Below are 15167 nucleotides of genomic sequence, written 5' to 3'. Positions count from 1 at the left end.
ATTTTTTTATTGTGTTAACATTAGTTTATATTGTTATTTGTGTTTTAGAGGTTGCTATATTAACTCTTGGAAATGTGAAGTATGATAACTACAGAGCTTTTTCATTATTATTTTTATCACCATTTATTTACAGGAAAACTCTCTAGATGTTAATGGAATCAAAATCTACCTCTATACTATGTTTCACAGTCAATCTCCTTTTAAAGGAACAAAACCAGAAACTTAAATAATGATAAAATCAATGTCACCTCAATTAAAAAAAATTAAAAATAAGGGTGCAAGATGCATCCCCTAACTTTAAACATTACTTGTACCAAGGAAATAGCACTTTGGTTGCTAGTAATAACCCTCACATCACTATTAGCAAGTAATAACCCTTATATACTATTACCTTTGCTCTAATTTCTTCAGAGTTTGAAAAAAAATTAAATATAGCCCCTTTGTTTTATGGAGCTGTCTCACTTTATACTATGGACTAAACCAAAAAGATGCCAAACAAATTATCTTGAAATTCTTGAATTTGATTTTAGTGGTATTTTTTATGACACAATGGCTAAAAATTTTGCTCATTAATCTTATAAGTTGACAAGAATTCTGGGAATTTGTATATAACTAGCAGGAAAATGGTGCAAGCTAAAATATCTGATTCAGCGACAGAGATGATGAACAAAAAGATATTTATAGAAAGGACAAAAATTATGGTAACTAACATTTGAAGTTTAATTGTTCTAGACCTGATAGAATAGTGTCCTTTTTAACTTCAGAGTAGGAATGTAGAAATCTGTATATGTCATTTTTATATTGTGTGTCCCTGGAAATAAAAATTGTTTTTATATCAAATTTTTAAGAGGCCCAGTTTTTAAACTTTTCAAAAAAAAATATTATTGAGGTAACATTGGTTTACCGCACTGTACATGACTTAAAGGAACAGGTTCAAGGTTCACACCTCCTCAAATGGAAGTCACCCACCACATCACAGCCACCAGCAAGGCACTCTCAGTCCTAAAATTTACCACAGACCACTGGGTTCCTCCCCCAGTTTATCCCACCCCCACCTCTCACCCCCTCTAGTAACCTCAATTTTACAGTCCTATTTCTACAATTTGTTTTGGTTTATTAGTTTTGTCAGTTCTTTTGTTTCTCTACATTCCACATATGTGGAATCATCTGGTGCTTGGCTTTCTCCTTCAGAAAATTAATTTGAAATTAACAGAAGTATACTTTGAAATAAGCATATAAAATGACTGAAATTCTCACAAACTTCATCTAGCAATAGTGCTCCTAACAACAGCAACAAAAACCAAAAACAGGAAATCTGAGCTACTTTCATATTTTCTTTCTAGTCAATGAAACACTGGATAAAAGTTATGCTGTGGACTACCCAGGATTTCCACTATGCACATACATGCACGGAATGCACATGACAGAGTGTAAGGAAAGGGTTATTACTATTCCCATCTCCAGACACAGAGACATCAGGGCAGGTAGAGGAAATCATACCCATAATTACAGTGAGGGCTATGTTTATTGTCCTGTTCCTCTGTCTTGGAGAACACAGAAGAAAACAAAATATTCAGGGCCTCCCAGTGGCGCAGCGGTTGAGCGCTGGGTTGAGAAGCTGCCCGCAGCCTCTGCAGCGCTGGTTTGATCCCCGGCTGCTCCCTGGCCACTAGAGGAGGGTCCCACATGGCGCGCAGACCTCTCCTGCCGCCCGCTGCTCCCCTCAGCAGTGTGCTTAGTCACTCTGGTGAACTCTCTCACCCTCCTGCGCTTCTGACTGTACCCAGTGCTTGTATAAATAAATAAATAAATAAATAAATAAATAAATCTTTAAAAAAACTATTAAAAAAAGCAAAATATTCAAACATTTATCATATGGCAAGCACTTTACACATATTAATTCATGTATTTTTGAGCATATCATTTATATAATGCTTTCCTTCTAAACAGAAGCAGAGAAAAAGGTAAATAATTTGCTAAAAGTGACACAGGAAATGCTAGAATTAAATTCTAAAAATGAGTTTTTTTGGCTTCTAGCCCATTTTCTTTAGTTATAGCATATACTCTCCAGTATGAATTAAATGAATGTACTTATTGGCAACTATGTATGTGAGTAGTACATGTTCATTTACTGTACCACACTACAAGTAACATTTGTGTGTGCATATAAACACATATATGCAGACTGTTCTCAATTGAAAACACTTAGTTTCCCCCCTCCCCGATTTCCTGAATTTTCACCAGTTACTTTTATCTTATATGTAGCAAAAAAAAGAGCTTTAATCCTTTAATCTGGACCTGATTTAAGATAAGATATAAGTTATTAAAAACAACCAGAGAGGAGTGATATCTTCCCTGAAGGTAGAGTTTCAACAGAAGTTGAAAAGAGTTAAGAACTGGAAGGCAACAACCTGTATTTATGTCATTAATTTTGAAGTGTCTTCTCAAACTGTTAAGCACATTTACATTCAATTTTCAGCTCATCTATAAGGGATATTTGAATGATCCACACCTCTTCTCTACTGTTAACATAGATAATTAAGAGCTGTCTATAGTCAATTTTTTTTTAAGAAAACATGGCTATTACACCAGTAACAATATATACACAGTGACAAATGCAGAAAAGACCTAAAAGACACTGGAATTCAATGGTGACTGAAATATAAAATATGATAGCCTTTATGTATTCCTACAATGTGTCATTTTATGTGGATTTTCCAAAAGAGCTCATGAATAATAGACTATAAACCCTCCAATTTTATCTAAGGTCAAATCAGATTGCAGTAAAATTTAAGTTGTATAATGCCTAGATATTTCAAGTAATGACATACTGCAGATAGGTAAAAACAAACAGCATTCAAAAGTTAATCCAATATTAAAGGACCACCGTTTCCTGCAGAGTAAAAACATAGAAAGATTTGCAAAAAAGGCAAAGTAAATAAAATGACCACTAAATCTATTGATAATATTATAAACACAGTATGACAGTTTTAATGATTAGTTGATAAGTATGGTTTCTTGGCTATGTAGGAGAAGGGAGAAAAAGAAGGTCAATAAACATAATCATGCATGCTCTATAAGCTAATGTGTTAGAAGTAGGAAAAAATCTTAAACTTAATGGGAACCATTATAATTCAATAGGTATCTAGCTAATTCTACCAATAACCAACCACTTCCAGCATTAGTAATGAGAACTAACTCTGACCCGAAAGTCTAGGGACCTAATAGCACTAAGTTATTCCATTTCAAATGCATTTAGTTTTATGCCCCATTAATTTAACATTTATATTAATTTTTAACATTAGGCTTGAATTCATTGTAAATTCATGTGCAGTTTTGCTGGCATTGCCACAGATTTTTTTCTTACAATAAATTTTACTCTATAATATGGAAATGTTTCCTGACTCGGAAATAATTGTATGATGCCAGGAGGCAAAGGTTAGATGAAAAAGAACTTTCATATTAGGGAATGGTGAGAACACTTTAGATGGTGGGAAAAATAACTTGGGAAAGAAAAACCTTCAAATAGGATGTTGTAAAGAAAGAATGGATATTTCCAAAGTTGCTTATACTTTCAAAGTTGGTGTCCCTAGCCCAAAATACAATGTCTTTATAATGTTAATGCAAAACATTATATGTTGGAAATAGGTTTACCAATTTATTGGAAGTTTGGCCTATGTTATGGCAATGGGTTAGATTCCCTAGATTTCATTTAAGAAAACACAAGGGGAAAGATTTGGGACTATGCCATTGACGCATGCTAGTTAAGATAACTAAGAAGTGTATTTCAGAGATTAAACCATTTATAAAATTGCTTTTGGCACCTAAACAGATTTGGCTGCCACAATGCTAGAAACAATGAAGCCATTTTTGGTTTTTATTTAATATGATTGAACTTATATATCCTACCTTACAAAGACCTGTCAAGTTCAGGAGGCTATGTCATGAATATGAATTATCATGAGTACACAGTTAATGATATTAGTAGATCAATATACAATTTTTTCTATTACTATCCAAGGTATAACCCTGGTTTATGAGACAGGAAAAATGAGTATGTTCAGTAATATTAGTCTACATAAAAATATCTTCAGAAGCTAGGCCATGTCATTAGTCATTGTAAGAATGTCTCCAGATATATGTAAGTCAAAAGAAAGTTTATGTGGCAGAATTATGTAAGGAAACTTACAATAGTGCCTGCCCACAAACCATGCAATTTGGAAACAGCCAAGAAACAAAACCATAGAAAAGGAGATATAAATACAACATGTATTAGGGGTTATTATGCAACTATAAAGATTCAATATGATCCTGGAAATATAGCAAAAAATAGTTATGGAAAAGAAGCTATTTCTTATGCTCAGTAGCTAATTTTCAAACATATGTACCTGTATTTGAAACTTTGAGCATTTCACACATTTTTCTGTATCTGAAAAAAAAATGGATCCAGACTGATATTGTGTATCAATATAGCTGAAAACAATTAAATATAAAGGTAGCCAAAAGCAAAGTTCAATAAGAATTCTAAAGAAGGATATTATTCTGATGCTGATAAATATTCTGATGTCTACTTTGCTCATATTGGAAAAGAATAATTTTCTCTTCAATTTTCCTATAAAGGATAAAATATTTAGAGTAAAATCTCATAAACTTTTTAGTTGAATAAAAAGTTAGACTAAAGTGTTTAGATCAAACTTCGCATAATTTAAAAAAATTAAATAATATATAACTCCATTTTGACAATATATATTTCAATAACTAACAGTTAACTTAGTTTTCCATATAATTAACAATAAAAACATTATATATTTTCATTTTTAAATGTTCAAGGGCATTAGATATATGAAAATAACACATATTTTGATAGTCTCATCTAGAAAATTAAGAATGCATATACTTCAGAACAAATGTATTTAATACATGGTAACACTATGTACATAAAATTTTCTCATCCAAATGACTATGAAAATTAAATAGGAAATACTAATATTAATTATTTGAAGGAGAACAAATGTTAAGATGATAGAGGTAGTATAAAAACCCATCCATAATTCATATAACACATATATCTTCCCATTTGTGGACATTTTACTGGAACTACCATATGTTATTTAAGCATACTAAAATAAAATAATATGATAGTGCTAGGACAGGTTTAAGTCCTAAGAATAGACTTAGTGAACATATGACCAAAATAGAATCAGTAATAATTACAGTTTAAATAATGGGTGTGACCATGATATGGTCTAATTATTGAATCCATTTTTAAAAAAAAGTACATTATACCAAATTTCAAAATGCATGCCATTTTCTTTTTCTTTTCTTTTTAGTGATTTTTAACTTACTGCTTTGTAAGTTCTCTTTTGTCCAGCATGTTTTCGAATTTGTTCTCCATTTGGCCCTGTTTCCACATGCATCGAATAGATAATGTCAAAGAAATCTTCAACCACAGCTACCCGCCGTAAAGACAGTTTCTCATCTACCCCTACGCCATCCTGGAAACAAATGCAATAAAAAAAAGCACAAGATTAATAAATATATGTACATCTAACACACACATTTAATACATAAAGTTGATTAAGTAAGAACATTTTTATACACTGTACCAAATCATCTGGATAAGAAACTTAAAAAATCATGAATGATTATCCAATCATCTTAACATTTTCATTTAGAATTTTAAGAACCATGAGGAAGATATTTGACATAATCATACTGACCCATAAATGTCATCTTTTAGGATTTTATGACTTTTTTATAGCTATCAGTATATCTTTTCAATTACTCTAAAATACGTTGTGCAGTATATCATTTAAATTATCCTAAAATATATTTAGAGCTATTATTTTTGTTGCAATAATTTCATTCTAAAGTTTGATTCATATATGCTCTCATTATTTATTCTGTTGCTGAATACAAGAAGATGTTAGAGAAATCAAGGAAATAAAGTAGAATCACTACCCTTGAACATCAAGTAATCTAGAAAAGAAAAAACATTGACTGTGCTATTGGTATTAGACTAAAAGGCAGTATTTGTTAAAGGTTGAAATTGTGAGCTTTAAAGATTATCTAGCTGTGAAATTTGGATCTTCCATTCAGAAGTTGTATGGTTTTTTCAAATCACTTAAAACCTCTCTAAATTCCGTTTTCTCAATTTTAGTTTTCTGAGCTGTAATGCAGGTATAATAGATCCCACATCACAAAACTGTTGTAAGACTTAAATAAGGCAAGGCATGTGATATTGGCATATAATGGACACTGAATAAATGGTGGCTCTTCTCATTTTGATGATCACAATAAAAATATAAGCAAAGCATGTAGAAGTTCAGAGAATTGATAAATCATCTCTTGCAAAGCTTTTTGGAAGAAATCAAATCTGACATGGGTGAGAGTTCAAGCAGGGTATATGACAGGCAATAGGAAGTGTAACAAAGAGACAAAAATACCCATAGAGAAAAATAGAAACATGTTTGGAGTGAAACAAGAAGGAAATTTAAATATATAACTACACGTAGAAAGATTTTATGTATAGAGCTATAAACACATGCAGCCGAGCAGGTAATCAGTCAAATGGCAAAAGTCTGTTTGAAGAGTAGTCCCAAAACAATGAACTCATTTCAAAATGGAAAGTCATATGAAGCTTTTTGTTAGTTTGGGAGGTATTTTTCTCTGATTTATAATAAATTTCAGAGTAGCAGTGCTACTCTGTTATATGCTAGGTCAAACAGATAGTTCATCTTTGTTAAATCTGAAATGCTCCTTCAAAAATTATCTATGAAGCATATGATTCTTTAGTTCTTAGAACTTTCTCACTTCTCTCCTTTACCATCTTGAGGTCTCTTTTATCTATACTGGGCCCATGGGTACTTCCTCTTTATCGTGTTATGTAAGACCAGCATTTACTGAGAGTGGAAGCTACATGACACATGAATGCAGTTGGAAAATGAATGGAAAATGAATGCAGTTGAGAGGGCAGTGCCTTGGAAGGACCATCTCAGATGCCCACCCTGTATGTCATAGGTTGAAATACAAATTTTAGCTCTACCCACCAGTGAAACATCCACAAAAACTTTGCTTCTTTCTCCCCACTCATAAATTTTTACAATTTCCTCTTAGTTCTTTTGCTAGTAGCCATAAATATCATAACTTTGTACAATTACTAAACCATAAGTGATGTAGGAATCATAGTCTGTATTTTTATTTCTTCAACAAGCATCCTACAAGGACCAAATTTTGCAAAGCCCTCAGTTAAGTCCTGAGGTGTAAAAGACAGATAATCCAGATCTTTGGTGTATTTACAGACTAGTACAGAAAGTAAATACTGAATAAAAACATGACTAGGATTGTATAAGGTTTCTGAAAAATTGCTGCAAAGTAGATGGGTTGAAACAAGAGAAATTCATTTGCTCATAGTCAGTCTTGGAGATCATAAACTCATAATCAAAGTGTTGGCAGACTTTCTGGAAGTTCTAGGGGAGATTCCATTCTTTGTTTCTTCCAATTTCGTTAGTTGCCAGTATTCCATGGCTTAGGTCATATTACACTGGCTGATTTTAAAACCTCTTCACCGTGTCTCTCCTCTGTGTGTTTCTCTCTTATAAGAACCCAATTTATATGATAGTATAGATAATCCTCAGTAATCTTGTCATCTCAAGATCAGTAATTTAATTACATCCACAAAGAATCTTTTACAAATAAAGTTAGAGTTAAAATTGCAGAAATTAGAACTTGAAATCTCTGGGTAGCATTATTCAAACAATTATCTGGATGATATGAGAGTATAAGACATGCAAGCCATATTATAGGAGCATATATAGGCAATATTTCACAATTGTTAACAGTCAACATTCTTTCAAGAAATCATAAGTTTAATGCTTATCAAGGTAATATTGAAATCACATATATTGTGGGAGAGAAACCATTTATTATCTTCTATCATGTGGACCTGCTTCCTTGCAACTATGAGTCAAGCACAATTCACATCAGTTGTCTTTTACTAAAAATCAAAAATGTCTTTCAGCCATGGGGCCGTTAATAAAAATGAGTTATATGTTCATGGTAAGAAAATAAAGAAGAATGATGGGCCCTTCAGAAACTGGAAGAAAAATATTCAAAGAGCTTAGTGCTAAACAAATTCTAAGAACCATAAACACAAAGAAATTCATAAAGAGAAACAATATAGTGGAAACATTGAATGCCAAAGACAAGGAGAAAACCTTGAAAGTGGCAAGAGATAAGTGACTCATTACATTGAAGGAAATCCAGGATTAAAAGATCATTTCTTAAAAGACACACGGGAGGTGAGAAGACAGTGGAATGACATATTCAAAGTGCTAAATATAAAAACTGTCAAACAAAAACCTTATATCCTAAAAAAAACTATCTTTTAAAAATGAAGGTGAATTAAAGATAATCCCAGGTAAAAGAGAATTCAATTCCGGTAAGCATGCCTTATAATAAACACTAGGGGAAAGTAGTACTTTCAGGTTGAAAGTAAGTGGTGAGTGACATCTAACAGTAATTCAAAGCCACATGAAAATGCCAACAGCTCCATAAAAGTTAAGGTTAATTAATTATTTATTTGATAAATAGCAAAACAGTGTAATTTCATATTTATTTTTCTCTTGACTGATGTAAAATGCGGTTGCTTAATACAACATATAAATAATTGTATAATTGAGACAATTGATTTTTTGACAATACAATTTTTTGAGACAATTGTATAATTGATTTCTATATTATATAGAAATGTAATATATTTGATAATAGCAGCAAAAAAGAAGGAACACAACTGCATTGGCATTTGGAGAGAAAATAACACAGAATGGGAAGTCAAATCCACAGGTAGGAAGAAAGAGACCCAGAAAGGTTAAATGAGAAAATGAATGTTAAAAACTTTATAAATATGTATTTTTTCACATCTTTCAGTACGTTAAAATGTCCAAAATTGTATAAGCTAAAAAAATTATAACATACATACATATATCTCAAAGATAAAAAAGATGAAAAAATAGAATGACATAGGAATAAAATTTCTATATTTAGGGGCCTCCCTGGTTGCACAAGGGGTTAAGACACAACCTGTGAAGCTGTTGGCAGCCACTGCAGCATGGGTTTGATCCCAGGCCTGTGAGTTACCCGCATGGCACAGCAGACCTCTTCTGGCTCGCCCGCTGCTCCCCTCAGCAGTGTATTTCACTCAGTCTACCAGTTCTGTTCCCCACTCTGTCTCTGGTGAATCCTCTCACCCCCTCCCACACACACACACCTCTGGCCTGTACCCCAGTTCTTATATCATAAATAAATCTTTTAAAAATTTTCTGTATTAGATTTATAACTACCTTAGTATATATATCCAAAGTAAATTCTGAAAAATTAAAAAGTATATTGTTATCCCTAGAGAAGCCAAAATAATCCCAAAATTTGAAACACACTGAAGGACTTAAGATTTTATAAAGGAAAATATACACTGAAAAAGCCAATAAATGGAGAATAGAGAGGATATATATGTAGATTATACACAACAAAAAAGCAAAATCATCAATGGAAATCCAATAATATCAATAATAACACTAAGTATAAAAGAAATAAGTAACCCAAACAAAAGACAAATGTATCATATTGGTTGTTAACCACACATCCTACTCTGTTATCTAGAAGAGACACAATCTGATTCAAAGACAAAAAAAAATGAAGATAAAAAGATAGACCATGCAGTTAATAAAGTAAAACCACTAGAATATCTATATTATTAAACATACACTTAAAACAAAAAGAAACTAATGATAAAGAAGAATATTTCATAAATAGATCAGTTTCCCAAAAAGACACCATAATTATAGTTTATATATGTGTCAAATAATAGAGCTCCAAGAGGTATAGACACACACACACATTAGATCCCTATACAAAATGAATAATTCTTAGAAACATACAAATTACTGACAAATTACTGAAAAATAAGAAAATGTGAATAAACCTGTCACAAGTAAAAGAACAAAATTAGTAATGTAAAAAAAAAATTCTACAAAGAAAAGCCAGACAGCGTGGTGCTAGCATCAGAATAGAAATGTAGCTCACTAGGACAGAACTGAGATTCCAGAGATAGCGCCCTACACTACAGGAATATAAAGACAATGCATGAGGAAAAATTAGTCTTTTTAATAAATGGTGCTGGGACAACTGGATACCTACATGCAGAAGAAAGGATAATTTCTACTGCACACCATGCAAAAAATTAAAAAAAAAAAGGATCATAGATCTAGACATAGAAGTCAAAACTTAAAATTCTTAGAAGAAAATAGGAGCAAATGTTGATAACCTGGGTAAGGCAAGGTTATCCTAGTTATGACACCAAGAGTAAAATAAAACAATTTGATAAATTGAACTACAGCAGAATTTAAACAATATATATGGTTACAATTATCCTTTGCAAAAAGTGAAATAAAAACCCACAGAAATGGAAGAAAATATTTGAAAGATATATCTTTATGTATAATAAACATAGCCATTTTTATTATGTATAATAAAAATAGAAAAATAACCCAATTTAAAAATTGATACAGAATAACAACGCTGGAGGCATCCTGATTTTAAACTGCATTAAAAAACTATGGTAATTATAACACCAGTGAGAATGGCACATATTAAAAAAACTAGCAACAACAAATGTTGGCGAGGGTGTGGAGAAAAAGGAACTCTTCTGCACTGTTGGTGGGAGTGCAAACTGGTCCAACCACTGTGGAAAGCTGTGTGGAGATTTCTGGACCTACTAAACATAGAGCTTCCACAGGATCCAGCAATTCCACTCCTAGGTATTTACCCAAAGGACACAGAAACATCAATTCCAAAGAACACCTGCACCCCTATGTTTATAGCAGCACTGTTTACAATAGCTAAGCTTTGGAAACAACCCAAATGCCCAAAATCAGCATTCAAAAAAGATAAACACATGCAATTTGCAGCAACATGGATGGCGCTGGAAGGGATCATGCTCAGCGAAATAAGCCAAAAAGAAAAAGAAAAATACTGGATGGTCTCACTCATAGCAGGAATCTAGAAAACTTAAATAAGGGACCAGGAAAATGAATAACTATAAGAAAGTGAAAATCAAAATCAACAAAAAACTATGAACCAGAGACACTTTTAGGGGGGCAGGGGCGGGAGGGAGGGATTGGGGTCAGAATGGGGGGGGGCTGCAATTGTATGGGGAATATAACAATAAAATTTATTATCTAATAAAAATAAAATAAAATAAAATAAAAATAATAAAATAAAAATAAAAAAAACTATGGTAATTATAGCAGTCTGATACTGGCATGAAAACAAACACATAGACCAACGGAACAGAATAGAGTTCAAAAAGAAACTCATACATATGGTCAATTAATTAATGACAAAAGATTCAGGACTATACAATTGGGAAAGGATAGTGTCTTTAATAAATGCTGCTGGGGGAAAAAAAAAACAAATGAAAATGAATGATATTAGATCACAAACTTATAAATATTAGCTCAAAATTGATTAAACACAGATGTGATCAAATGACAGATAGTGGTCAAAAGGTGTTCCAGTTTTAAAATAAATATTCACTAAGTCCTAGGAATGTAATGTATACTCTGATGACTATAATAATACTGTATTGTATATTTGAAAGATACTGAGAGAATAATCTTAGTAGCTTTCATCACCAAAAAAAGAGAAACTGCAATGATGTGTAGTGATGAATATTAGCCAGACTTATTGTGGTATTAATTTTGCTGTATATACAAATGTCAAATCATTAATTTGTAAACCTGAACTGAACAAACTAAAATTAGTAAAGACTTTGAATAGACATTTCTCCAGAGAAGTTCAAATGACAAATAAGCATAAGGTAACATAGACATCACTATTAGTAATGAGGGAAATATAATTCCAATCTTCAATGAGGTACTACTTCATGTTTACTAGGATTGCTATAATCAAAAAGCAATAATCATTGGCAAGGACATGGAGAAATTAGAATCCTCAGGCATTGCTGGTGGGAATACAAAATGATGCCGTTGCTTTGGAAACAGTTTGGCAGTAACTTAGAAAATTAAACATAGATATACCAGATGACTTAACAAGCCCACACCTATGTATATATTCAAGGGAAATGAAAACATACATCCACATAAAATATAGCAGCATATTCATGTTCATAAAAAGTAGAAATGATTCAAAGTTCCCTAAATTGATGAATATGTCAATATTAACAAAACATGGTATAACCAACCATACCAATGAATATTATTCTATCATAAAAGGGGATAAAATATTGATTCATGCTAAGCCATAGATGAACCTTGAAGACATTAAGTTAAATGAAAAAAGTCAGACACATGAAAATACATATTGTGTGATTCCTTTTATATGAAATATCCAAAGAGGCAAATTTAGATAGATATAAGTATTTTGCTAATTGTTTAGGACTAAGGAAGGACTAGAGAATTGACTGTTAATGGGTACAAAGTATCTTTTAGAAGGGACAAAAATGTTCTAAAATTAAATGATGGTGATGGTTTTAAATCCTGTGGCTATATTAGAAACATTGGATTGTGCATTTTAAATGGAAGAATTGTATGGTGATTTATAATTCAATAAAGACATTAAAATATGTGGTCTCCACAGGTTTTGGATTTTTAGTTAAAAAATGCAAGAAAACAAGAGGAGCAGCTTATCTAACACAAACTCAAGTAGTCCACAAGTCCATGGGTATAAAAAGCCTATGGGAGTGGAAATAGAAGTGGCTCAGTCATCAAGGCTCATGGTGATGTTGTGGGAAATGTTTAACAATTGCCTCTTGGAAATATACACAAATACGTAAGGTGATTATAAAATTTAATGATATAAAGACTACACAGCAATTCATAATATAATATATAATACTTTTATCATAAATTTCATGTAGACAATGAATTTTCAAGGAATATTATTACTGGCTTTTGCTACACTTTTGTTTATCTATCCAACATATGGCTTAAATTGAACTATTTTCTCTCAGTTGAATTTCCCTGCAAACTTCTTTTCCATTAAGTTTTTTGTAGTTTAGCACAGAACCTGATCTACTGTTGAACTAATTTTCCTTGTACAAGTTTATTCATTAAATTGAAACGTTTTTAGCTTCAGCACTAAAACCATTAAAAAAAAGTAACAAATCCAGCCCTGACTTGTGGCATTTGCTGATTTCTGTAACATAAGCACTTCCACTATAGCATTTTTCAAGCTACCTATATGAAGTCACTAGTCCTAGAGTTGAGAAGCAATGCTAAATAGTGCACCATCACATGGTATTTTCATTAGCATAATCTCAAGGCTACAGATAATCATACATTGTAGTAAAATAAGTAGATAGTGATATTTTGATTATATACTACCTTTCAATATAAATTACTTGTCTATATCATTTAATTTTTTAAATAGCTGTGTTGTTTTACAATGGCTTGTAAAATTTTAGCAATTAGCTCTTAGAAACTAGTAGTATAAGTTCCAAGGTACCACTGATTTTTTTTTTTTTTTGGCTTTCAAGATGAGTCAATGACAAATGCAGTGTGATAAATGAGTATTTTATAATATACTTCCTCTTGTCAACTCTTGGCATGAAAAGTCTCAGATGACAAGAACTTAATAACTCATCTAATATGACATTCCAGGATGTTATGAAAATATACCTATTATTGGAGAAATCTTATTTTAAGGTAAACTTGTAAATTGAGTGCATGATGCAAGTGTGTGTTCAAAAAATGGATGGTTTATTAACTCCCTTGTATTATATTAAACCAAAAATGATAGTGAAGGAAAATAATAGGAAAGCTAAAAAACAAGTCACCTTCCTTAACACTATACCAGCTTACTAATTCCCAATTAATGAGATGCTACATAAAATTTACAGTTGTTAACACTAATTGCCATTTGGTGAGATGATATATAAAAATTTAAGGCAATCATATGGAATAGATAAATAAGGGACACCACGTTTAGAGATACTAACATCATAAAAATGATAAAATATTGACATGCCATTCTGCATGTCTCTTTCTGGACTTTAGAGGATCAATTTGTCCATTCCTGAGTTTCAAATACAACTATTTTTTTTGAAATTCCACATTTCCAATCATGTTAGGAAGCCGATTAAGGAGAAGTAATGAAAAAATTAATAACCAGTATGTGAAAGATCTCTTCTCCAGTGTATCTGACTTCCATTCCCCACAGGCTCGAGTGTATCTTCCTGGAAGATAATATGGCAAAATATGGATAGACATTGATACTATTAAGCCACCCAAGCTTAATAGTTTTTGACATCTTATCACTCATTTAAAAAGTGATATATAGAGGGCTGAGCAACATGGCGGCGAGGAGACGCTGCGAGTAAGATCTCCCATTAAAAAAAGTTAATAGGGAGGGAAAGCGGCAGGTCCCAGTGAGAACTGGGACACGGAAGATAAACAGACAACTCCAGCAAACTACCCGAAGAAGAAAGTGGCCATAAAAGAGGACCAGAAGGGAGGAAAGCGCAGAACCCTGCTCCCCACAGAGGCGGCACTCTCCAACCAGCAGAGAGGAGGGAAAAACAAACTAAATCGACCAACAAGAACAAACTACGCAGCAAGCGGCACTGGGAGTGGAAAGGAACTATTGCAGCCACCACACCCTGTGAACGGGAGCTGTGGAGAACCCTGCAGGATTCGCCGCTGCAGTGAGCGAAGGGCTCCGGGCGCCATTAGAGAACAGCAGAGAACCCAGGAGACCTGCACACAACCCAGGGCCTACCGGTAAGCTTGCGCGGAAAAGCGGCGCGCTTGAAAAACAAACGCGGATCGGGATCGCGGCTGCCCAGGTCCCCGCGCCTGCAACCTAGGCTTGCAGGAGACGCGCAGGGGCCCTCACTGAGGTGAAATTCCCTCACTGAGTGAGCAGGAACCAGGCGCCCGGACACGGGAGCGGGGTGCAAAAGGCGCCATTGCTGCAGCCACTGAACTGGGCTACAGCCCGCGTCCTGGACCTGAGGGCTTTGAAACTGAGACCCTGGGCACGAAATTCGGAGCGTGGGTCCTCCACGTCGGTGGGCACAAGGCAGACACAGCACCCCAAAGCCGTGGAGGTTTTCCCTACCATTCCTGCTCTGTTCCCTGTCCCACGGGGTG

At 33.3% G+C, this 15167-nt stretch overlaps 1 protein-coding gene across 6 annotated transcripts in view; it reads right to left on the bottom strand.

Annotated features, from left to right (window-relative positions):
* The window catches only part of NOL4 (nucleolar protein 4), a 307016-nt gene that overhangs the window by 226405 nt on the left and 65444 nt on the right, over positions 1–15167 (bottom strand). For 3 of the 6 annotated variants that reach the window (XM_037508675.2, XM_054694107.1, XM_037508677.2), the window contains one exon: positions 5346–5495. In XM_037508675.2, the coding sequence (XP_037364572.1) occupies positions 5346–5495 (150 nt within the window). Of the gene's footprint in view, positions 1–4388; positions 4452–5345; positions 5496–15167 lie in introns of those variants that run through there. The other 3 variants (XM_054694108.1, XM_037508679.2, XM_037508682.2) reach the window with 2 other exon arrangements.

The sequence above is a fragment of the Talpa occidentalis genome, unplaced genomic scaffold (assembly GCF_014898055.3).
Source record: "Talpa occidentalis isolate TD23 unplaced genomic scaffold, MPIMG_talOcc4v2.1 talOcc4.13, whole genome shotgun sequence".
Lineage (NCBI taxonomy): Eukaryota > Metazoa > Chordata > Mammalia > Eulipotyphla > Talpidae > Talpa > Talpa occidentalis.
This window is presented reverse-complemented; position numbering and strand designations above follow the sequence as displayed.